Raw genomic sequence first — 25,392 nt, 5'->3', positions numbered from 1 at the left:
GTTCTTCCTGCAGCACCACCCTGCCTCCCACAGGAGTTTGGCTGCAAACATGGGGATTGAAACTAGCTGTAAGGAGATGTTTCCTGGCAGGATTATGAGTCAGCCAAATAACTCCTCGCTGTAGGGACGTCATGGCGTCTCCTGGAAGCTGGCAGACATGGAGATGTGGTGACTTCTCACCTGCCGTGGATTTCAGAATTGCTCGTCTTTGATGTCACTTCCCTCTCCAATGTTTGTCTGCCCTTCATTCACATCTGGTCTGGGCTGGGTGCTGTACAAGGCCCTGAGCATGAGAAGATGAAAGGCCAGTTCCTGCTGGGAAGGAACATGCAGTCCAGTGAGGGAGAGGAATCCAGTAACTAACTGCTGTGTGAATGAATGAGCCAGATGTCCATCCTGTGCCGGCACCCACACGTGATCATGTCTGTTGTGGGTGTTACATATCAGGTGCCGTGGAAGTGCAGTGGGGAGTGACTGTTGTGCATAGTTTGAACATGGGTTCACAGAGGAAGGGCAATCAGATTTGGGTGTTGAAGGATGAGTAGGAGCTTGTTGAGAGGGAGTAAAGTAGGCGGCCAAGGGGGAGCAGCACATGCAGAAGCAGGGAGGCATGAGCAGCCTGCTGTATGCAGGGAATGATGGTTACTTTAGTAGGGAGTCTGCGTAGGTGGTGGCTGAACATGTCCCTGCAAAGGTTGCCTGGAACTTGATCATGGAGGGTCTCAGATACTGTGAGAAGTTTAGACTTAATTCTCAAGATGGTGGGGGGTGGGTGAGTTGTAGGTGGGGGTGGGTGGTTATCAGGGTGGAATCACTTTTCAGCACAGTCGCTCTGAGGAGGAGGCTGGATTGAGAAGAAAGAGGGAAGGACTCGAGCCAGAGGGGCTTGGCAGGAGGCTCCCACAGTGTCTGCTCGGCAGGGGCTGTGAGCCAGGGCAGAGGGCTAGATTTCAGCAGTGGAGAGACTGATGTAAACGTGGTTTGATTTCCAGGCTCTGAAGTTTACCAGCCAGATGACCCTGCCGTCTTGCCACCAGGCGACGAAGACCCCTCTGAAGACTTCCCAGGCCCCCCTTCAGCAGCTACACACTTGAGTTCCAACACTCAGTTTTCCACTAAAGTCAGTGTGGTTGGGACCGACCCGCTGGAGAACACTGATACCTCAAATGATAAAGAAAACTTAGAACGGAAAATCTGTGACCTGGAAACGGAGCTCGAGGGCTACCGGAACTTCATCCTGCAGCTGCAGAAGCACTCCGGGTTCAGCGAGGCCATCATCACGGTCTTGTGTGGGACGGAAGGGGCCCAGGACGGCTTGAGCAAGTCGAAGGGCAGTGCCGACGAAGAAGAAATGGCCTTCTCGAGTTTGCGCCAGGTCCGTTATGTGAAACACATGAAGATCCTGCACCCTCTGGCGCCAAAGATGATGGACGGCGGGGCGCTGGGGAGCCTCGGCCAGCAGCTGGTGGGCCAGGAGTACGAGCTGCAGAAGGAGCAGAATTTGAACATGGAGCTTTTTGGTGGAATCCATAACCTGCAGAATAAGATCAGAGACCTCTCACCCTCCAGGTACGTCCCACCTCTGCCTTCTCCCACGGGTGAGCCTGCAGTTCCCCCACGTGGCCGCTAGGTGGGCGCCCCTGACCTGGGAAGGGGTGCTGCCCTGCAGAGGCGTTGGGCATGTGCCAGGGAAGCCGTCATGGCCCGGCTGAGGCAGTTCTTCCTTGGAAAAGACGCTGATGCTGGCAAGGATTGAAGGCAAAGGAAGAAGAGGGCGGCAGAGAACGAGGTGGTTAGATCGCATCACCAACTCAATGGACCTGAATTGAAGCAAACTCTAGGAGATACTGGAGGACAGGGGAGCCTGGTGTGCTGCAGTCCACGGGGTCTCAAAGGGCCGGACACGACCTAGGGACTGCACAGCAGCAGTAACTACAAGGCCGCTGCGCCTTTGGGGGAGTGACGTGTGGGGCCACAGACCCTGGCGGTGGACACTCGGCCTGTGCCTTCCGAAACTGGCCCAGCAGGTCTTGTCCGCCTCAGGTCGGGGAGACAGGGTGAAGGTTTTAGACCTGCCACTTGGTGAGTCGTAGTGCGGTTGCTGAATGGCAGTGTTCACCCTTGACCCTGTTAACGGCTCTTACTGTCCTGCAGGGGAGGGGTGGACGACACTGAAACCGCTGTCCTAGGCAGGGTGGGGAGAAAATAAATACTGTCCGTATCTCTACCCTTTAAGGTCATCTCAGAGAAATAAGCCTATGTTGAAAGAGAAGAATTCTTGGGTCGTGAAGATAATGTTTTATGGGCATAGAGATACACAGTTTTGCTTCATGAGATCTGACAAACATGGGATCATTTGTAAAGCTGACCTTCATTCGTCACTAATTTGAGACAGACACGTTGAGAATTGTCAGGAGCCAGAGTGCATTTTTCAAGGCTTCCCATACAGTGTGATTGAAGGCTGCTGCTGCTGCTGCTGCTAAGTCGCTTCAGTCGTGTCCAACTCTATGCGACCCCATAGACGGCAGCCCACCAGGCTCCCCCATCCCTGGGATTCTCCAGGCAAGAACACTGGAGTGGGTGGCCATTCCCTTCTCCAGTGCATGAAAGTGAAAAGTGAAAGGGAAATCGCTCAGTCGTGTCCGACTCTTCGCGAACCCATGGACTGCATGCAGCCTACCAGGCTCCTCCATCCATTGCATTTTCTAGGCAAGAGTACTGGAGTGGGTGCCGTCGCCGTCTCCGGCGATTGAAGGCAGCTGGAGTGGGCGCCGTCGCCGTCTCCGGCGATTGAAGGCAGCTGGTATTTATTGAAGGGCAGCGGTGTCAGACCCCAGGTTAGGCCCTGTTCTGACTGAATCCTCACAGTCAGATGAAAAGGAGGTGTTCTTAAACCCTGTGTTTGTAGACGAGGAAATGGAGCCTCAGAGAGGCTGCTGTGCCCGAGAAGGCGGCCCGGGAGGGCTCGCGGAGTGGGCTGGTCCAGCCTACTGAATCCCGCCCTGATGCCAGGTTTTTTCTCGTTTGTTAAACTGGCCCCGTTGGCAGTGTTGTGGTCACGTGACCTCTCTGCTCACGTGGGCTCGAAGGTGGTCACTGGTCATCATTTCAAGAGATGGTAGTGAAGCGAAGGGTCAGGGTCTCTGCCAAGCCACTCTGGGGCCAGCTTCCTGCACCCACAGTCGGTAAGAAAGACGGAGCCACGCTTCCCTCAACTTGCGCTTTTCTCAGTGTTGACGGATCCTCGCGGGCTCGCACGGGCAGACAGATACGGTGCCTGGAGGCCGTGATGCCTGGTTTAGTTAGGCTTTGAAGCCGGAACCCTATTTGAGTCACAGACCTTCACCATTTAACCGACTTTGCCATCTCTAAGAGGCAGTTTTCTCTCCCATAAAGGGAGATATTCGCGCATTTGTTAGGAGACTGCGAGGAATGAATGACTTATAAAATCGCCTGTTTCCGTGGCTGACAGGTCACAGTTCCTCTGTGCGTGGCAGTCAGGGTTAGGGTCGTCCTGCGGCCCTTCCCTCGAGAGCACAGTCCTGGGCTTGCTTTCCCGCCGTCAGTTTCCTTTTTGCTCTTCTGAGGATGTGTGCCGGCTCCCCTGCCTGTTGGCGCGCTCCTTTCTACAAATTTCGAGTAGTGTTTTTAAAGAGTGAGTGGAAACTAATTGTCCTCCCGAGTCCTTGCCGATCTGTACTTTAATTGGGGGCTTCATAAAGGTTAAAAGTGTTGCAGAAGAACCTCTGTTCCAGCATTTGTTGGCTGTTTTGAAATCGAAAGAGTCGGGACCTTACGTAGTCGCACTTGTTCCAAAAGTATACACACTTGTACAGCTGCAGGCTTTTCAAAGTCCTGCTTTGTCAGTTTTCCAGTTAGTGTTAAGGTCACAGAAATTCGGTTCTAACATGGGTGCCAGCGTTTCCTTTTCTCTCCTGTATCAGGTACGATTCGTTAGTTCAGGCCCAAGCCAGGGAACTCTCCCTCCAACGACAGCAGATAAAGGACAGCCACAGCATCTGCGTCGTCTGTCGTCAGCACGTGAACACCATGATCAAGGCGTTTGAGGAGCTGCTGCAGGCCAGCGACGTGGACCACTGCGTGGCCGAGGGCTTCCGGGAGCAGCTACACCAGTGCTCGGCGCTGCTGGAGCAGCTGGAGCAGCTGTTTCTCAAGGGTGAGTGAGGCGCCGGCCCGTGAGTCCTCAGGTGGATCAGGCACTGGTCCAGGACTTCTCAGAGGGGCCCGAGGAAACCAGCTCCTTGGCGTCCCCTTCCACCCCCTGCCCTGACGGGGTGACGGCAGAGCCCCACTGGCCGCTTCCTTCTGGTGCCCACTGCCCCGTGGTTGGCATTCTGCTCTGTTCCACACCTGGGGTCTGGTGGAGGGGCCTCAGGGGCCAGGCTGGGAAGGCATGGCCACATGGTTGCCAGTTCCTCCGAATTTTCAAGAGAGGATAGAAACCCAGGTTTGGCAGGTAAAGACTCACGAATGTTAAATGCTGGCAGAAGCAAACAAACGAAGCAAACAAGAAAAGCCAAACTCTCATTGGTTAAAACAGATTTAAGCTTCAGAGATGGTGTGAGGAAGGATGGAAGAAAGCCTTTGCCAAACATTTGCTATGTGCTAGGTACTTTAATGGATGTTCTTACATTACCATTCAAAAATAATAATTTGCATTTGTATGAGACTACAGCAGACATCTTCCATATAGTTCAGTTCAGTCTCTCAGTCGTGTCCACCTCTCTGCGACCCCATGGACTGCAGCACTCCAGGCCTCCCTGTCCGTCACCAACTGCCGGAGTCCACCCAGACCCATGTCTGTTGAGTCAGTGATGCCATCCAGCCATCTCATCCTCTGTCGTCCCCTTCTCCTCCCATCCTCTATCTTTCCCAGCATCAGGGTCTTTTCCAATGAGTCAGCTCTTCACATGAGGTGGCCAAAGTACTGGAGTTTCAGCTTCAGCATCATTCCTTCCAAAGAAATCCCAGGGCTGATCTCCTTCAGAATGGACTGGTTGGATCTCCTCGCAGTCCAAGGGACGCTCAAGAGTCTTCTCCAACACCACAGTTCAAAACCATCAATTCTTCGGTGCTCAGCTTTCTTCACAGTCCAACTCTCATGTCCATACATGACCACAGGAAAAACCACTAGACGGACCTTTGTTGGCAAAGTAGCGTCTCTGCTTTTGAATACGCTGTCTAGGTTGGTCATAGCTTTTCTTCCAAGGAGTAAGCATCTTTTTATTTCAAGGCTGCGGTCGCCATCTGCAGTGATTTTGGAGCCCAGAAAAATAAAGTCTGACACTGTCCCACTGCTTCCCCATCTATTTCCCATGAGGTTCTGCCGTGTGCAGTCTGTCATTCTCTCTCTCTCTCTCAGCAGATGCATACATACCCGTAAATGTACACGGACACCTTACGATAGTCCTGAGAGGACAGAGGTGTGGTTGGCCCCTCCTCCGTGGGGGACTCTCCTCCCTGACTCCAAGGAGACACCATCCGGAGTCAGTTCTCCCGCCCGCCCCCGGTGCCCTCTGAACCCTGCCTTCAGTGCGTATTCCGGATCAGCCGGTCCTGCCTCCTCACTGCCGCCACGGCTCCCGCGGACCGCCTGCTGCCCCTTGGGGTGGGTGCGTCCCGCCTTCCCTGGCCTCTGTGCGTCCACCCCGGGCCCGGAGGAGTCCGTTTCTACTGTGGTCACAGGGTCTTCACAAAGTGTAAGTCGGGTCATGACTGCTCCCTGCCCCAAATCAGAGGCTTTCCTTTGTGAGTCATGAGGCTCAAGTTAAATCACGGAGGCCAGGCCTTGGACAGAGCGCGTGGTGCCTCACCTGGAGTCCTGAGCGCTCGAGTCCTGTACTCGTCAGGAGCCGGGGGCTTCACCCTCAGGACAAGTGGTTTTACGTGAGGAACTCGGCCTTACAGGGAAGAACCTGGGTTTGACGCAGTCCTTGTGCCTTCGTGCGGACACACAGACGGTTCACAAGGGTCCATGTGTTGAGTGTGACGCCGAGATAGAACGTGGGGTAGTTTGCCTTCTGGGCCCAGGAAGTGGTGTTTTCTCTGTTTTAAAAAGGGCCCACCACCTCAGGCACGTCACAGGCCCGTTGTCTGCCGCCAGCTCTCGGGACCCCAGAGGGCCGGAGCGCAGGAACACTTGACTTTTCCCCCCTTACACGAAATCCCGTCTTTTGGCCAAGATTTTGCAAATAAGCTAGCTTCCGTTTTGCTGTAGGAGGGATCAGTGGGTCCTCAAGATGGAGCTGTGTCTGCCTGGCCCGAGGCACTTTCTGTCTGTCTCCCTCCTTCCTCCCAGCCCTCTGCCTGGGAGCGGGAGGCCGAGAGAGACTGCCTCTGGCACCAGACGCTCACCCACCGTCAACTTTCGCCTCCCCTTGATTTATTTTTTAGTTATTTACCTTGACAAGCCCAAGGAGATCTCACTTCTTGTTTCCTGTGGGTTCTGGAAGCAGAAACATTTCGGGCTTAATAGACAACACAAACAGACCTTAATTCTCCTCTACAAAAGGCAGAAAGGTCTCAGGAACGTCTCTGCAGCTCTTTTTCTTAGAGAATAATATGTAGCCAAGATGGGTCTTTCTGGGCTGCCATCTGAAGAGTCTGGCTGCTGAATTATGAAACGAGCCCACCATAAAGTAATTTTATGTTTGAGGTAGTTGCATAGCATGAGTTCTTAAAAAATTTAAATCTAGTCTTTTTTTTTTTTATTATTAATACAAAGCAGTACCCGCTTATTGTGGAATAACAGATAAGCGAATATTCCTGTAATTGCATCATTTATACAGCAAAACAGGAACATCCTGGAGTGTACACTTTCCAGACCTTTTTATCCATGTGTGTATTTTGGGTGGAAGTAGGACAGTTTGCAGTCTCCCTTTGTTCAATCATAGACGATAAATGTTAGGCTACATTGTGAGTTTTAGGGGCGTGGAGCGTTCTTTCGTGTGAAGGCGCTGTAATTAATCATCCCCACTTGGTGGACGTTTAGGTTGTCAAAGCTTAGGGCTGGGATAAAGGCCCAGTGGATTGGAACCCTTGTGCGTATGCTTGCTCTTTCTTTTCTGATATTTAACTGGTAGCACCCAAGAAGGAGGGTGGTAGTGTGCTTTCTTAGAGCTCTGCGAGGATGCAAGGTTATTGAAGCGGCTGGCGTCCGCCCGGCCAGTAGAGGGAGCCCAGCAGGTGACGGCAGTGACTTCTGGGGGCGTATTTTGTTTCTTCAGAGCATGAGCTCCTGGAAGTTGGGGGGTGGGGGCGTGGGGGGCGGTCTCTGTCCTGGCCTCCCGACCTAGGAAAGGGCCAGACCTGCAGTGCCTGGTCAGGATCTGCTGCTGCTGCTGGGAGTCTTATGTGGTACGGACCTGACCCTGGGTACCTGTGGGTGAAAGGCCCCCCGCCTCTGTCTGGCACGCGTCCTTGAGCTTGAGGGGGCACCTGTGGACTCTGAAGGGAAGGCTTCCAGGAGGAAGGGACATGGGAGCTCAGCCTGCCACGTCGGGAGGATTCATGGCTGGTGGGGAAGGTTATTTCCCCAATGTTGTTGGGGGCGGGTGGTGCAAGCTCTGGTTAGCTTCGTGAGCCAGGCTATCCGATAAAGTGGAGTATCCACAGAATGCTCCTGAGTAGCCCTGAACTCTGCCCTCTGCCTGGCCCCTGAGCCTCTCCTTACCTTCATGAAACAGCTCTCTCCAGCCTCGGAGATCTAGACTAGTCGTCACCTCCTCTGAACTCGGATGGTCCAGGCTGGGTGGTGCTCGGCGCCCCCCACACACAGCATCCCACGTGCCTCGTCACGGTGCTATTGTGGAATCATCTTTTGGGTCCACGGTCCCCACTCAGCTGTGAACCTGTTGGGGGCAGGACCCCCATTCACATCTGTGTCCTCAGCGTCGGGCACAGGCAACCTGGGAGGAGAACTGTAAATATTTAATGTGAATTACCCGTGAGACGGAAAGGAAGAAGCGTCTGGGTCCCGTAGGAGATGCCAGACTCTGATGTTTGAGCTTAAACTTGTACGACCGATGGGTGTGGGCTAGGGAGGACTGTTCTCCCAAGCGACTTCTTAAGTGGTGACCAGTGACCGCGTACAGGGGGTCAGCGCAAGGAGGACACTGCAGGTGGGGCCACCCGTTACCAGCCGGTCCTGCACCGTGCTCCTCGCCCTTGTTCAGATGTGTTAGCGGATAACTAGGTGTCTCTCTGTGCGGCAAGATGGGACCCTTCCACCGCCACATACGCTATAGCTTTTCAGGTGTAGCTGTGAGATTTGCCTGAGAGATGGGAGCAGTTTTCCATGACATGCTTCCTAAGCTTCTAGAAGAGCCAGACAGATGGTAGTGAAGGCAGATTGCACCAAGAATTCAGTGCATCGTACCAGCCATCTCCCTGTGAGTCCCACCAAAACAGTCTGTCATTTGGTGTTAAAGAACTCTGCGGTGGAAGGGCAGTGAGTGGAATACAACTGTTGAGTTGTTACAAGCTCCCCAGAGGGTCTCTGATCTGCAGAAGGGAACCTAGGGTTGCTGGCGGCATCCAGGTCATGGGCTCCTTCTGTGGTTGTGGGCTTTGTTAGGGATCAAGGAGAGTTTTCCTCTGGTTTTGAGATGAGTTTAGTGTCGGGCAACCCAGAATGCTTACAGCCTGCCCTGGAGCAGACCCACGCTGCCCTGCGAAGTCCCTGTTCTGAACAGCAGTGGTAGCTGTGAAGCACGTGTCGTGATGCTGTTTGGCTGGCTGGCACCTGTAGAGTGGGCAGGCGACTGTGAGAGCATCTCCATCTCTCTGGCTTACCTGAGCATGCGGTGAAGTAAATGCAGTGTGAACCGGGAGGGTGGAAACATTCTACCCCCGGGATTTCTCGTCGTTACCTTGAAACAGAGAGCCTGACCCTGGCTCACAGGGTTGTCTTGGGGCCCGAGGGAGATGTGGGTGCCAAGGAACCGCCCGCAGGGCCCATTCTGGGAGCCTGAGCGTCCTGCCCCGCGCGGTGCTGGCACTCAGAGGCCAGCCTGGTGGGCGCAGAGGGAGCTGCGGGACGAGAAGCAAGCGTGGGTCTCTCCTGTGATCTCCTCCTCCATGCCATCGTGTTCGAGAACGTTTCCTTTTAGGAGTAGTCTTGGAAATGGTACATGTGGGTACTGTTTAATTATAGTCTCATTTTTCCAGTACAGCTACTGAAGGTTTGTTTTTTTTCTTTAGCCACCCATTCGTTTCTTCAGAGTTCCTCCCAGGCTTCAATTTCCAGAGTTCGGAAATATTTTTAAAATACAGTTGTTCATTTCTGAAACGTGGGCTCCGTGCTCCTTTGCGACGGCGTGTGGTGGCGCGCAGGGCAGCGGAGTGCCGTCCCCAGCTGTGTCCCCAGCCTGGTTTTGTTTTCCTTTGTCATTTCTTCCGGTCACCCACCTGCGGCAGACAGCGGCTTCAGCTGCACGCACAACCTCCTTTTCCTGGGAATCCCGCTTCTCCGAGCCTTTCTGGAGGAGATAATTTCAGTGCAGATAGAGCTGTATGCACAAAGATGTTTCTTTTATAAAATGAAAAATACGAGAGGACCTCGATGTCAGCTAGGGAACTAGCAGAAACTGGTCCACGCCCAGCTGCAAGGGGATATCCCTGTTCTCGTTGAACATGACGTTTCTAAAGCAAACTTGGTAAGAGAAGTGCTCGTGATAAAGGCCAAAGTGAGGGTCTCCCCTGGTGGCTCAGTGGTAAGGAATCCACTTGCCCGTGTAGGGGACATGGTTTCGATCCCGGACCCGAGAGGATCGCACACTCTACGGAGCAACTAAGCCTGTGCACCGCAACCACTGAGCCCGTGCTCCGGAGCCCGGGAGCAGCCCCTGAAGTCCGAGTCCCCCGGAGCCTGTGCGCCACAGCGAGGACCCGGCGCGGGGAGAAGCCCACGTGCTGCAGCTGGGGAGGAGCCCCCTGCTCACCACGGCTGGAGAAAAGCTCACGCAGCACCCAAGACCCAGCGCAGCCCAACATAGATAAGGTTAAAAAAAAAATCACCATTAGTGTGCTAAAAAAAAAATAAAGGCCAAAGTGAGAGATTAAGTCACAATAACTAGCATCCGCATTAGAATGCGTGGAGGAAAGAACGGAAGGGAAGCCAGGAGCAAGTCTGTGGTGAGAAGACTCTGGAATTTTGGACCCGGAGGGGAGTGACCTGCTTTCTGTGGGTTCTGTTCGCCGTCTCCTGCAACAGGCCGGTCTTCTGCTGGAATCAGAATTGTGGGGAAGCAGGAAGAGCCTGTATCCAGCCGTGCCCTCGTGATTGCTTTTTAGATTCAGTCCTGTCGCCTTCTATGGAACCAGCACTGCAGCTGGAGCCTGCAGTCTGAGCGGTATTCTTGGTAATCCAACGTTAAATCCTCAGGACTGTTACAGAGGAGTGTTTAAACAAATGGGATAGCACCTCTGCAAATGGATGAGCAAGGGATTATTAGGGAGCACTTCTTCTTTTCTTTTAATGTTTTCCTTCTTGATGTTGTTTCTGCTTCCAGGAAATTCAGCTGAGGTGGAAATGAAAACCCGGAGAGAAGCGAGAGAGCGGTGAGTGTGCAGCACTGGGTAAGAGGCCGCGGCGGGTCAGCTTCATGTGCCAGCGTTTGGCATTCTGGGCTGCCTCCTGTCCTCTTAGTTTCCTGCATCTGGGGAATAAAGCGGAAACGCGTAGGAAATGAACACTGGCCACACAAAACCAGGAGTCGATGCGGGTGTCCCGCAGCCTCCCTGCAGCCGTGGGAGGTGCTCCTGGCGTTGCTCTCAGGCGATCTGACTCGGGCGACGCGTCCCTTCTGTTGGCCCGAGTCCCCGGAGCGTGAGTTCCAGGCTCCCGCCTGGCCCGTCTGTCCTGTGGACCCCGCGCTGCAGTCTTGTCTGACTGCTGGTGGTTCTCCAGAGTGTGCAAGTGCACAGGCAGCGGCCCTGCCTTCCTCCTGTGGTTTAAAACCCTTCTTCAGAGTCGGCTCGCGGGAAGCGGCCCGCGCTCTCCCCGACCCCCTCGCCTCTGCCCTCACCCCAGGGTCCCTGGCGCTTCTCGTAGCGCTGGCCGCGTGGCTGCACTGCAGCCCTGGCCATGTGGTTTCGAGGACTCCCTGAAAGGCAAGGAGGCAGCACTAACTAGGTGTTAGCGTGTGCCCGCTGCTGCCCTTGGCATCCGCGTCACTGTTTCTGACCCTACAAGGTGAGCATTCTTGTTCCCAGTTTAGGATGAGGAGCCTGAGGGGTCAGAGTTGCCTACGTGTCAAGGAGAGGCAGCACTGGGGTTTGAACTTGAATCTGTTGTTACTCTCACACCTGGATGCTTCTTGTTATTCCCTCTTGCCTTTTGAGGGCAAAGACTGTCTTAAATATCTGTACACCTGCTCCAGCCCCAGCTTTCTGGCATGTGATTGGAATTTTTAAAAATGTTCGTGGTTTAAGTGGATCGTTTACACCCTTAGCTTGCCTCTGTGGCCAACTGGAAACATCAAGCTTGTGGCTTCCTCTGTTAACTTGTTCAAGGTTCTCACTGTTGTTAATGCTATCGATGTTTTGCTCCTCTTGGGAGCTGCGACCCTTTGGATCCCTCGGGCTGAAATAAAGAAATAGAGACTGGTCTGGGATGTGGCGTTTCCGATTTTCTTGGCATCATGAAAGCCACCAGCATCATTAGAGGGAGCAGGCAGGGAAGTGGCACAGCTCACTGGAGCACATTTCAATCAGGGCTCCTGTAAGGTTAGAAGAAACACTCCTCTCCCACTGCAGTATTCTCAAGAATCCCTGCCAGTGCGACCTTCCACTTCCGCCCTGATGATAATGGGTCTCGTCCCATCGGCATGCTGTGGAGGGGGCAGTAAGGACCTTCCCGCTAGTGCTGTCTTAGCTGAGATCTGAAGGGTGAGGCTTGGGGTGGGGTTTTGGGAGCGTGTCTACCCTTGAGGGGTAGGAGATGTGGCCCCTTGGAGCTACGTGGCTGGTGGACAGAGCACGGAGCTGGGGAGGTGGGGTGGGCGGTGGTGCTTGGCCTGGTCCTCACATCCTGAATTAAGAGCCCAGATCCTGTTCTACAGGAAGAGGGGCATCTCCAAAGGAGGGCAGGCTGGGACTAGACAGGAGCAGACTTGCTGATCTGAAAACCAGCCGTGGTTGACTGGAGAATGGGCTGGGAGAAGGCAGGGAGGCTCGGTGGCCCTCCTCAGCCACCCTTCTCATCTCTGACCGGCTTGCTTCTGTCCCTTCTGTTCTCCCATCTTCAGCTGCAGGCTTAGCACTCGCATGGGGCACTCCTAAGCTAATTAAACGGGTGCCCTCGGCCCCTTCCTCCCTTTGCAGGGCAGCAGCGAGCCTGAGCATCCATCACGCTGTCTGAGTGAAGTCGCATCTGGTGTTTACCTGTTAATGAATGTGTTGCCGCTCTGGAGTCCTTTGCTCCTGTCTGAGCTTGTGAATAATGAGACACGAAGTAATAGGAAAAAGTGGGAGAAAAAAGAGCTTAAATTAAGACGCTTATCTATAATGGGGATTCACGTGGGCTTCTCACGAAGTTCAGGGTGTTTTTCCTCCTGCCGGAGGTGGCCCTTGGGAAACACAGGTTAATGACCAGGTGATTGCCTGAATGGTGATATTGGAACCAGCTTGGGGACCACGAGGGTTTTGAGATTTGTAGACCCACAAGTCCACCTGTGGGTTTGGGTTGTCCCCACCCCCAACATTCTCCTGGGGGCTTGGAACCAGTCAGACGAGGGTTCAGATGGTTGCCCTGCCACGTACAAGCGGGCGAGGTTCTGATGTCCCACCGACTCCCAGCTCTGCCTGCGGATGGTCCTCCCAGCGAGGACAGAGAGTGTGAAACGCCTGGTACAGAGCGGCCTCTCTCAGGGCCCCCCCTGCCAGCCAGACAGTGGGTCCCCCTACTTCACTGACTGCAAGTCGAGCCCACTGAGCCCCTTTTTGGTTTGTTTATAGAATGTCTTTGCTAAAAATTGTCCTAGGGGTGCAAAAAGACCAACGTCGCAAGTATAGGTAAGTGATAAAGGGCCAGTGTCCTTATCCTGGCGTGGGGCCGTAGTGTGGAACACGATTTCTCTTTCAATCCCGATGGTCAAGGACTGAAGAAGACAGCTTCACACACCAGCACGTTCTCCCCGAGTCCCCCGCGCCCTCGGCCTGTCGCGCGGCGTCCGACTGTGGACTGTCCGAGAAGTCCTGCTCCTCACAAGACCAGAAGCAAGACAGCGAGGCGGAGAAGGCGTCGGGCCTGGCAAACAACTTTTCGCAAGGTAAGCCGCGCTTTCCCAAGCGTCGTAAACCTAGCTGAGATTTCCGGTTCGAACGGTAATTCACCCTCCTGCCTTCGTAGTGGAGGAGAGTGTAGCGACCTCTGACTGGTTACTGGATGAGAGGACCTCCCGGGAGGGCCCAAGCCCGTCGTTCAGACATCCGTTTATCGATGGAGAAACCTGCGGTTGTTGAAGGTGCTGGAGATTAGGGAAAAGTCGCCTTTGTTTTTGATGATGGCTTGCCGTTTCCTCGCTTATCTGGCAGTGGTGGTCTGGAAAGCGCTGTGGTCACGGATCCATCTGGTCAATTTCCTGTTATTTCTCTCAATCTCTTCCTGAGGCAACGTCGCTTTAAGACCCTTGGTTTGAATTGTACGGGTGCCCGAAAGGACCTCACCCCCTGTTTGGAGATTTTTGAATTTGATAAATCTGCTGTGTTTCTCTTTAGTGTGACCTTTGACCTTTGGGGTCAGCCCTTTGCCCTGCCTCTGACCGTGGAGCTGTGGGCTCAGCTGGCGGAATCATCCTCCTGAGGCCGTCCACCCTGAGCTCCCCTTACATCAGTCCTGATACCCCCTGCTGGGCCTCGGGTAGGGCTCACTGTTCATCATAAGTTCCAGGGATTGTTCAGACCCGAACAGAGAGATCTTCCCCAGTGAAAGGCCAGTAGTGTGTATCACAGGCTTTGCAGAGCACATGTCCTCTGCTGCACTGACTCAGTTGCGCTCTTGCAGCAGAAAGCAGCTGTAGAAATGCGTAGTGAATGAGTGTGGGTATGTTCCAGTGTAACTGTATTTACCTTTCAGACAGGCGGGGGCGCTTTGAGGCAGGCGCCCGCGTTTCCTGAATGCGTAATGAATGAGTGTGGGTATGTTCCAGTATAACTGTGTTTACCTTTAAGACAGGTGGGGGCGCTTTGAGGCAGGCGCCCGCGTTTCCTGACCCTTGCTCTAGACTCTGGGCCTCAGCTGACGTCCTCTGGTCCCTCACGTTTCCCGCGGCTTCTTTGCAAGGTGCCCAGAATGGACCCAGAGAACAAGTCAGACGCTTCCCTGCTAAAAGCTCTTTGTTGACACCTGATCATGTAGAACAAGGGTTTCAAAATTGTAAAACCTTTTTCTGGCAACAGAAACCGCCCCCCCCCCTTTTTTTTCAGATGAAACTGATTATGTAAGAGATATATGAAATACATAAAAGCTAAAACTTTCCAGAGTAGAGCCTTTATCCCCAGTGGTTGCCTCTGAGACTCGCAGTAGGATACTCAGGGTGTGGAGGAGCACAGTTTGAAAACAGACCTAGAGCGTGATGTACGCGGGCTTGGCACAACGCAGGTGTCAGCTGGGCTCCTCCAGTAACCAGTCACCTGGGTGTGTCTTCTTTGCATTTCTGGCTGTGACCCTCTGCAGTTTGTGAGTTTCTGCTCTTGGTTTTTCTGTGATTTCTGGCCGCACTATCTGCCTTTCGACTTAGGTCAGATTGTAAATTATTTCCCTGTCCCTATCGCTCTCCTCCTCCTGCCCGAGATCCCTCCGAAGACGGAATCTTTGTGGGAGGAGCTGACGGAGGTGTGGGGCCTAGAGAGGGCGGGGTTTACAGGGCAGCAAGTCTGATCCTTGCCACCGGAATATCTGCATATCTGTGATCCCTGTTCTTTAAAATCCGCCCGCTAAGGTGGCACCAGGCACTTCCTCTTCCTCTCCCAGCCTGTCCCTCTTGTTTTCACTTTCCACCCGCTCCACGACTCCAGCCTTGGTTTATTTCCAGTGTAGAGCCATTCAGGTATCTCTTTCACCCCTTATTCCTCCTGAGGACACATGACCTTGGGCCTCTCAGGTGGGTTTTCAGGCACTTTCCTGAATGCAGACAGTGCTCTCTGGAGCCATCCTAAGTAACCCACGGTTAGCTTCTTGGGGTCTGTTTCTCTGCTGTCTCTGCGTCCGTTTTTCCTTTTGTCGTGTTCGTAGTGGAGCAGAGGGGTGATTTACACTTGTGCTTTTTCCGCTCGGCGTTGTATCGTAAGGTTTCCAACAGGTTACACAGCACCGTTTTCGGTGGCTTTGCTCAGCGTTGTATCGTAAGGTTTCCAGCAGGTTACACAGCACCGTTTCCGGTGGCTTTGCTCGGCGTTTATCGTAAGGTTTCCAGCAGGTTACACAGCATCGTTTCCGGTGGCTTTGCTCGGCGTTTATCGTAAGGTTTCCAGCAGGTTACACAGCGCCGTTTCCGGTGGCTTTGCTCGGCGTGTATCGTAAGGTTTCCAGCAGGTTACACAGCGCCGTTTCCGGTGGCTGTGCCGTCGTCCGCTGAACGGCTGAGCTGCCGTTTTCCTTTTGTTTCCCTGTTGCTGAACATTTAAGTCATTTTCTAAAATTTCACAATTGTGAAAAGTGCTGCGGGGAATGTCTTTGAACATGAAGCTTTCCCCTTATTTCGGGACACTTTCTTGACCTAGATTCTATAAATTGTAACTACTTGGCAGAAGATGTGTATACTGTTGTTTTTGGTGCTTGCTTCTTGCAGGATGGGTTTTAAAGAATCAGCATTTGTCAGAAGGGTATTATTGTAAGAGGGACAGATAATTTTCTCCAGTGTTGTTAAGACAAGTATAGTGTTTCCTTCTGCCCAGTTAAGGCTGCATAATTAACGAGTGGTGTCCAATTCGACTGGGAATGTGTCCTTAAGCTGAAGGGATGATTGCAGCTTCCAGCCAGACTCAGAAGATGTGTTCTACCGATCGTTGCTGAGCGTTTTTGCCCCAGAAGCTGGCAGTGTGTGGCATGGATAAACCAGCAAGGAAGATAAGTTCCTGACTCACTCGGACCTGACCGGCTGCTGAGAGATTCGGGGGCAGCCAGGCAGAGGCGGAGGTGTGGTGCCGTGATGCCCCAGTGTACTGCAGGCAGAGTCCTCAGTCCGCCAAATGACTTGCCACACTTCTGGCATTAATAGGAGATAGCTGAGGATCTGGGAACTAAGTCCTCCCATAAACATTCAAATTCATGGCAAAATTACTATTTAATTAGGAAAAGATCTGTGACATTGTGCTACTTGTAAATGAAAGTCATTTTGGAGGAATTAAAACTGGGTCGTAACATTAGTATAATGTTTTAAAGCAAATGTTATCAAGACATGCTGAGTATGTCCTAATTGATGAATTAAAGGCGTTAGTTTTGCCTTTGTATACTTAATGTGATTATGCTGTAAACACTAATTCTAGAGACCTACCTTTGGACTGGAACTTTGCTTCCTTCGTTCTTTCTTAAAGTGAGACGTGGCAGAGGCTGAGAAAATAATGCGTTCTCGTTTTAGAAAATTCAGAAAATTTAAATTTTTATATATTGTCAAATATTATATTAAGATATAAAAGTTTTGAGAAGCCTAAGATCTACCACCTAAAGGCAACCTCTGTTAATATTTAGATGTATTTCCTTCTTTTGCATATATATATATCTTTCCTGTCTGCAAGTTTTTAAACAGAGTTGTGATTGTGCCGAATAACCCATTTTGTATTTATATTTTCCCATCATATTTTATGGTCTTCAAAATATAATTTTAATGGCTGTGTAGTACTGTATCATAATGGATATAATGCCGTTAATTTAATAATTTGAGTTATTTTCAATTCTGACTATTATAAAAAGTGCTAAGATGAACATTTCCATACATTCTGGTAAATGATTGTCAGCATCTCTGGTGGTCTCTTTAAATAGATTGCTGAAAATAGAATTATTTGGTAAAAGATATTGTAAAGAACCTCTCTAATGATTATTAATAAAATGGTCCCCAGAGTCATATACATTTATACCCACACTAACAGGATATACTTCTTGAGAGAGCTCTTCTTAACCATTCTCACTTGTGTTGGGGTTACTGTTTTGCCTTGTTTTTAAGTCTTAAATTAATAAGTGATAAATGGTTAACATAGTCCTTTCAAAGAATTAGTCTCAAAAATATCTGAATTTGTTATGAAAGTGGCTTAATCAACTCTTTAGCAATTCAGGCAAACTTGAAAGCAATCTTTTAGTTTCACTGAAAGGAAGATTTTAAATTAATATTTGATATTTAGAAGAATAAAAGGCTGTATTAGTGTTAGCATTAAAATTGTATGAAGTGTAATTTTTCCATGTGATGTAAAGTATCTTCTTCATGGAGCGCTGCAGAGAGTCATCACAGACAGGCTGTGGGCAACAGCTCAGCACGCCCATGCCCGGGGAGGGCTCTCTTAACACAGCCAGTATTTCTTAGAATTTCAGGATCACTGCATAGTTCATAAATTATTCAGTTCGTTGGGGGCTTCAGACTTTAAATTAAAAATACCCTCCTTCCTGTAGACTTACTGATGGAACATATACAAGAAATTCGAAGTTTGAGAAAACGTTTAGAGGAATCTATTAAAACAAATGAGAAGCTACGGAAACAGCTGGAACGACAAGGGACTGAATGTGACCAAGGTAAGGTGAACGTTCCCACAGGGCCGTGAGGGGTTCCTTTGTGACGCTTCTGCCTGGATAAGCATGCTGTGTATCGGGAAGAGCCTTGAACTTGTGGCCAGAGAGATTTCAGCTCAGATCCTGACTTCACTGCTTACTTAACCTTGCTGACTCTCAGTTAGCAGTGATTTATCTGTTAAGTGGGGGTAACAGTTTATTACCAGTTTATTAAACTGGTAATAAAATTCCCAGTTTATTCTGGTGGTGATGAGACTTACAGGCGCTAACACCAGTGGAGTGCCCCGCAGCCCTGGCACAAAGCGCCTGCCTGATACGTGTTTATTTCTCGGTCGCTGGGGGGTCTGCTATCTTCCACAGTCCTGAACCGTGAGTGGCTCCTCATTTGATTCCAGAAGCTATAGTGAGACAGATTTTGTTGTTGTTTAGTCAGGCGTGTCTCTCTTGTGACCCCCATCGCCTGTAGCCCACCAGACTATTCTGTCCATGGGATTTCCCAGGCAAGAATATTGGAGTGAGTTGCCATTTCCTGCTCCAGGAGATCGTCCTGACCCAGAGATCGAACCCGCGTCTCTCTTGTGACCCCCATCGCCTGTAGCCCACCAGACTATTCTGTCCATGGGATTTCCCAGGCAAGAATATTGGAGTGAGTTGCCATTTCCTGCTCCAGGAGATCGTCCTGACCCAGAGATCGAACCCGCGTCTCCTGCATTGACAGGCAGATTCTTTACCACTGAGCCACTGGGGAAACACACCACCCCCCCAGTGAGATAAGATAGATATGTTAAAATAACACAGCAGAATTTTGTCTTTTGTCAATAACAGATTCTAGAAGCATGAGCGCTTTAGCGATCTGATAACTCCCACATGCCAGTCATGAGGGCGTTCCTCCATAACCACAATTAGCCCTGCGTGGAATATTCTTCCATGATAAACTTTAAAAATGCCTGTTTCTCCCATAGGTAGGACATTCACGTGGTTCAAACATTAATATCCCCGTCCTATACCATCAGTCCTGCTCTGCCTTCTCTCCTCCCACCTCTGTTAGTTTTCTCTCCACCCTTAGAGTGTTAGCGCAAGTACAGACGTGTGTTCTTATTCTCCTCATCACCTACCTGAAAAGCGGAATGCTTTATATCACTGTTGTGTTCGTCTTACCACTGAATACTCGGTTTTGGGATCTTTCCTTTTTTGCTCCAAAGGGAGTGTTCTTACCCTGGGAAGAATGTGTCTTGAGAGCAGCTTTGGGCACAGCTTTGTCTGCAAGCTGGCCTGGCCTGGACTGGGACCCGCCTCTTCTATTAGCATCGTGACTTTGGGCATTTCTCCCCTCCTTCCCCATCTTCATTATCTTATAAAACGGGGTCGTTGTGAGATTAAATGAGACGCTATAAATAGGGCCTTGCTCAGCACCTCACTCAGTAGATGGTGGTTTTCTTCATTACCATCAGTTTTATTTTACTGTTTTATTCTGTATAACATGATCAGTGTAACATTACAAAGCTCTGCGGTGGGTGAGGACCCCTCGTGTCATTGCCGTTGATAGTGAGGAGAAAAGTGGGTTCTGGAAGGATGGAGTCTCATTGCCATTGATAGTGATGAGAAAAGTGGGTTCTGGAAAGATGGAGTCTCATTGCCATCGATAGTGATGAGAAAAGTGGGTTCTGGAAGGATGGAGTCTCATTGCCATCGATAGTGATGAGAAAAGTGGGTTCTGGAAGGATGGAGTCTCATTGCCATCGATAGTGATGAGAAAAGTGGGTTCTGGAAGGATGGAGTCTCATTGCCATCGATAGTGATGAGAAAAGTGGGTTCTGGAAGGATGGAGTCTCATTGCCATCGATAGTGATGAGAAAAGTGGGTTCTGGAAGGATGGAGTCTCATTGCCGTTGATAGTGAGGAGAAAAGTGGGTTCTGGAAAGATGGAGTCTCATTGCCGTTGATAGTGATGAGAAAAGTGGGTTCTGGAAGGATGGAGTCTCTTTGCCGTTGATAGTGAGGAGAAAAGTGGGTTCTGGAAAGATGGAGTCTCATTGCCGTTGATAGTGATGAGAAAAGTGGGTTCTGGAAGGATGGAGTCTCATTGCCATCGATAGTGAGGAGAAAAGTGGGTTCTGGAAAGATGGAGTCTCATTGCCGTTGATAGTGATGAGAAAAGTGGGTTCTGGAAAGATGGAGTCTCATTGCCATTGATGGTGATGAGAAAAGCGGGTTCTGGAAGGATGGAGTCTCATTGCCATTGATGGTGATGAGAAAAGCGGGTTCTGGAAAGATGGAGTCTCTTTGCCATTGATAGTGATGAGAAAAGCGGGTTCTGGAAAGATGGAGTCTCATTGCCATTGATAGTGAGGAGATAAGTGGGTTCTGGAAAGATGGAGTCTCATTGCCATTGATAGTGATGAGAAAAGTGGGTTCTGGAAAGATGGAGTCTCATTGCCATTGATAGTGAGGAGAAAAGTGGGTTCTGGAAAGATGGAGTCTCATTGCCATTGATAGTGATGAGAAAAGTGGGTTCTGGAAAGATGGAGTCTCATTGCCATTGATAGTGAGGAGAAAAGTGGGTTCTGGAAAGATGGAGTCTCATTGCCGTTGATAGTGATGAGAAAAGTGGGTTCTGGAAAGATGGAGTCTCATTGCCATTGATAGTGATGAGAAAAGAGGGTTCTGGAAGGATGGAGTCTCATTGCCATTGATGGTGATGAGAAAAGTGGGTTCTGGAAAGATGGAGTCTCATTGCCATTGATAGTGATGAGAAAAGCGGGTTCTGGAAAGATGGAGTCTCATTGCCATCGACAGTGAGGAAAAAAGTGGGTTCTGGAAGGATGGAGTCCGTGGCAGCGCCCGCATCTCTGGTCCCCAAGTCCGCTCTCTAGTCCGGCATAACCATCAGCCTGGAAGGACATCTTTTCAAAGTGCTGTGTGTGGGCGGTGTGCAAGGCAGAGAGACTGCTTCCATCTCTCTCTCTCCCCCCGCTGCCCCTCTCTCTCCCGACTGCCCCTCTCCCCGCAATCCTGCATCCTCCCCTCCTCCCCATCTCACTCCAGGGAAATTGATTAATCTGAGTTATTAGTCACATCACACACAGGAAAGAGACGCACGCCTGGGCCCACCGCAGTTACTCGTGGTAATGCCCGAATTAGATTCTGTCTGTTTTACATTTTCCCAGGCAAATCCAATCGTAGAATTATTTGGGGGGCTCAAATGGCCACCAGCTACAGTGGAGCGGGCAATTGCTCTGGAGAGTAATTCGCTCTGATGGGAAGGTTTACAGAAAGACATTCGTGAAGTATTTATGCTGGCAGAGAGACATGCTGCTCTCGCCGTGTTGCCACAGTCCCTGAAAAGACAAGGAAATAATAGTGTTTCGGCCTCCCCTGCTGTGAGACGGTTGTCCTGGGAGCAGGTCTGAGAAAGGCACAGCTCCTTGTAATGTGGAGGTGGAATATCGCTAAACCTGTCACCCTCGGTGTTAGGTCTTCCGGCTTGTCGCCAGTTACACAAGCTTCCAGTGATGATGCTCAGAAGAAAGACGGGTCTCTTAGCATCAGAAGTGGACCCCGCCAGCTCAGGCTTTGTCAGAAACTGTTCCTTGGCCCCATTACCTCTTGAAAAGTGACCGCCTTAGCCGTGGTCATGGAAGACTTCTGGAGAAGCTTAGCTGCTCATTCAGGTCATTCTTTGGTCCTCTTTTGGCTCCAGCCGGTCATCAGTTGTGTGTTAACGTGGTAATAGTGAGTAATATTAGCATCGATTGTTTTTATTGAGTTCATAGAGGGGTAGGGAAGTTAGGTGACTTGCCTGAGATCGTGCAGCTATTAAGAAGCCAGAGCTGAAGTTCAAACCCAAGTGTCTCTAAGAGGACACCAGAGTTTACAGGGGAGCGTGGAGGAAGATGGTGGGGAGAGAGGGATGTCAGTGAGAAAAGATGACGCTGTAACTAGGGAATCATTCCCGTGAGGAAGAGGCAGTGCTTGTGCAGCAGAGCGAGCGAGCTCTGGCTGCTGGAGACGCAGGGCCGAGCCCTCCTCCCGGGGAGTCTGAGTGCTGCGTTGCTGCTGTTTATTCGCTAAGTTGGGTCAGACTCTTCTGTGACCGCGCGGACTGTAGCCCTCTAGGCTCCTCTGTCCATGGGGTTTCCCAAGTAAGAATACTGGAGGGGGTTACCACACAGGTAATCAGTTGTGTATCAGGGTGTTTTCAGCTGCAGGTAACAGAACAGGAGTAAGAAGCTGGTACAAACAACGGGGATTTTTGTTTTCTTATAGAGCAGGCAGTCCAGGGCAGGCAGTTGTAAGCGGGTCTTACTGCTGATTGACTGGGAGCAGAGTGTGGGGTTAATACCTGTGGGGCTGCTGCCTCCCCTCCTCTCCGGACGGAGTCCAGAGGAGGGAATGGAGCAGGTGGGGCTTGCTCCTCCCCCTCCTTCTCTCTTCATCCGGGCGGAAAATCTTTCCCAGAAGTTCCCAGCAGGCTTCCTGTCAAACCTCATCGACCAGAAGTGGCACAGGACTGTGCTCTAGCCGCCCCAGAGGCTGGGAGAGCAGGTGTCTGGCCCTCGGGCTCTGCGGTGTGGTCGACTCCATCAGTAAGGACGGCAAGGGAGGCATCTGTCTGCCACGTGCAGAAAGCACCTTGCGCGGCGGGTGCCCTGCAGGCGTGTGGCTGCGGACAGGAGCCGTACACGTGGTGCGGGCGTGGGCGGTTCAGTGCGCAGGGAGTGCTGACCCAGAGCGTCGGGGAGCTGTCCGGCCAGAGGAAGGGCTAGGATTTCAGGAGACAGACTCGAGCCCGGGCAGGTGTCTAGGGATGAGGGAACTGATCAGAGTGCGTGAGGGACCTCAGACCCAGTCTGTCTAGCTTTAGAGCCTGGTGTTTTCAGTCTGCACGCTGGGGCAGTGAGCTTGAGCTATGAGTTGAAGGACGAGTGTGATTTCAACAGTTGAGCAAGGTGGCAGGCTCTCTGGACAAAGGGGATACGTCGTCCAGTAAAGCATGTGTTTAACCATGTGGTGTGTTTGGAGCACAGGGTGGCTCGGTTGGGCTGAGGGTCTAGTGTGAGAGGGAGTGGGGTGGGCTGTGAGGTTCGAGCTAATAATAGAGACTTGACGTTTGGACCTTGTGTTTGGTTGTGTGATTATCTTTCATGGTGGTGGTGCCATCAAATGGTTTTGAGCAGAAAAAAATAAAGAGGAAACCACGAACGGGCTGCGTTTAGGACGATCATTTTGTTGGCTGAGGCCATAGGGCCAAAATACGGCTGAACCACAGGGCAGAACAGAGCGGGCCAGGGTGTGTGGCCTGACTGTGGAGTGGAAGAAGACGCCTTTGGGCCGGCTCCCAGGTTTTCAGCTCGGGTTGGGGTAGTGGTGAGACCATCCACACAGGCAGGAAACAGGAGGGAGGGTGGGAAAGGTGAGGTGTGGACCGGAGCCTCGGTGGAGAGGTCCCCAGAGGGCTCGGCCCTCAGGAGAGAAGTCATGGAGGCTGAGATCACCACCCGCCTCCTGCCCGGCTCCTCCTCTGTCCTGCCCGAGGGCAGGTAAGATGCGGGGAGTCCCCTCCGTCTCCTCTTTCAAACTCACTCTCCTTTCCCTGTGGGCTCTGGTAGCATCTTATGTAGTTCACAGGAGTACTTTTCATGATGTGTTGTGTTTCCTCATTATTTAAAACTGTTTTCTAGAAAGTTCCATGCACTCGGGCCTGAAGACCATCCATAAATTGTGACTTCTGTGTGTTTTTATAGGTTCTTCAAACGTTTTGGGTTATGGTCCAGAGGTCCACAATTCTCTGACATCAGAAGTACGTTTCCTGAGGAAGCAGAACCAGGCCCTCAATACGATGCTCGCTAAAGGATCCAGAGGTAAAAACTAGAGGTACAGCCGGGAGCCCACAGGCCCCTGTGATGTGGGAAGGATGCGGATGCTGGAGTTGGACCAACCTGCGTTCAAGTCCTGTGGCTCTGTGCCTTCGGGCCGGTCACTCAGCCTCTCTGAACCTCAGTATCGTTAGCTGTAAAATAGGAGCTCTTCATCGGGCCGTTGTGACAGCTAAGCTGTAAGAGCCTACAGCGGGTTGCCTCCGTGGGGCTTGTCACCCTCCCCTCTGTGCAGCCGCCTCTCCCTCAGTTCACAGCGGAAGAGAGAGGGCTGGAAATATGTTACTCCCCAAATTTCAGAGACTTTCTACTACCAGGAAAGCTTTTCCAGGATTTCTTTTGTGGAGGTTTAGTCACTAAGTCATGTCCAGCTCTTGTGACCCCATGGACAGTTAGCCCGCCAGGCTCCTGTCCCTGGGATTCTCCAGGCAAGAATGCTGGAGTGGGTTGCCATTTCCCTCTCCAGGGGATCTTCCTGACCCAGGGATCAAACCCAGGTCTCCTGCATTGCAGTCGGATTCTTTACTGAGCCACCAGGGAAAAGGACAGTGTTTCTCTTCTTTCCATTCCTTCTGTGTGGAGCTTAGCCCTCAAAGAGGTTTCACTTGTATTTTCTGACAATGCATAAAATGCTTCCGGAATGACGTGATTATTAGTCCTGCCCTACAGGTGAGCACCTGAGGCTGGGGAATTGACTGGCCTGCGGTCACAGGGCCAGAGGTGGTGGAACCGGAACTCAGGCCAGCTTATCCCATTTTCACTAGAGATACTGACTTAAGAGATGAAACTGGGGCTTCCGCAGATCATTCATTCATTCGGCAAACACCTCCTGGTGCCTCTTCTGTATCGCAGCCCGTGTAGGTTCTGATTCAGAGTTGAGTGGGACCTGATCCCTTTCTGCAGGGGAGCTCACGGTCTGACGGGAGAGAGAGCCAGGCGACTGTGTCAGACCAAGGTGAGGATCAGCCATCATAAATCCTCAGGGAGAGCGGGACCCTGGGGAAGTCATCCTGACCCAGGAGGAGCTGGCCTTCAAGAGCTGAGTCTGGGATATTAGTAGGGATTAGCAGAGGTGCCTGAGGTTTAGAGGGCTTCCCGGGTGGCTTAGTGGTAAAGAATCTGTTTGCCAATGCAGGAGACGCTGGTTCAATCCCTGGGTCAGGAAGCTTCCCTGGAGAAGGAAATGGCAACCCACTCCAGTAATTCTTGCTTGGGAAATCACAGGGACAGAGGAGCCTTGCAGGCTGCAGTCCGTGAGGTTGCAAAGAGTCAGACGAGACTTAACAACTTAAACAACAGCTAAGGTTCAGAAGAGCCGGGGCATTTTAAATAGAAAGAAGAGGGTGGACGGAGGCCCAGGGGTTAGAGGTGGGGGTGGAGTCTGGACTGGTCCGGAGTTGTAGGAAGCTCAGTGTGGTTGCAGCCTGCGGGGAGAGGAGAAAGCTTGCTCAGAGATGATCAAGTCATGGTTAAGAGTGGAATCAGAAAAGCTGGATCTGAATCCTGGCTCTGTCAGTTACTGGCTATGTGACCTCGGCAAAGCCTTAGTCTCTCTGATCCTTAACATCCTGTCTGAAAAATAGAGAGTAAGCCAAGTGCCTCCATGGAGGCCTACTCTGAAGAGTAAGCAGGATGGTACACAGGAAGATCTCAGGGTAACAGTGAGCTCTGTGGTGACGTCAGCCATTGGCAGCACTGGCAAAGCCTGCAGCCGCCGGCGCACTGGCAGCCATCAGTGTGCTGTGAGGCCCTGAATGGAGCCTGTACCTGTAGCTC

The 25,392-nt window shown here is 51.5% G+C and overlaps 1 protein-coding gene across 9 annotated transcripts in view; it reads left to right on the top strand.

Annotated features, from left to right (window-relative positions):
* CDK5RAP2 (CDK5 regulatory subunit associated protein 2) overlaps positions 1 to 25,392 on the top strand; it is a 183,555-nt gene that overhangs the window by 135,102 nt on the left and 23,061 nt on the right. For all 9 annotated transcript variants that reach the window (XM_019966830.2, XM_019966831.2, XM_070795383.1 and 6 more), the window contains 6 exons: positions 993 to 1,569; positions 3,945 to 4,177; positions 10,533 to 10,581; positions 13,120 to 13,292; positions 17,624 to 17,743; positions 23,485 to 23,601. In XM_019966830.2, the coding sequence (XP_019822389.2) occupies positions 993 to 1,569; positions 3,945 to 4,177; positions 10,533 to 10,581; positions 13,120 to 13,292; positions 17,624 to 17,743; positions 23,485 to 23,601 (1,269 nt within the window). The remainder of the gene's footprint in view (positions 1 to 992; positions 1,570 to 3,944; positions 4,178 to 10,532; positions 10,582 to 13,119; positions 13,293 to 17,623; positions 17,744 to 23,484; positions 23,602 to 25,392) is intronic.

The sequence above is a fragment of the Bos indicus genome, chromosome 8 (assembly GCF_029378745.1).
Source record: "Bos indicus isolate NIAB-ARS_2022 breed Sahiwal x Tharparkar chromosome 8, NIAB-ARS_B.indTharparkar_mat_pri_1.0, whole genome shotgun sequence".
Classification (NCBI taxonomy): domain Eukaryota; kingdom Metazoa; phylum Chordata; class Mammalia; order Artiodactyla; family Bovidae; genus Bos; species Bos indicus.
The sequence above is the reverse complement of the archived record's forward strand: the minus strand, read 5'-3'. Positions and strand labels throughout refer to the sequence as shown.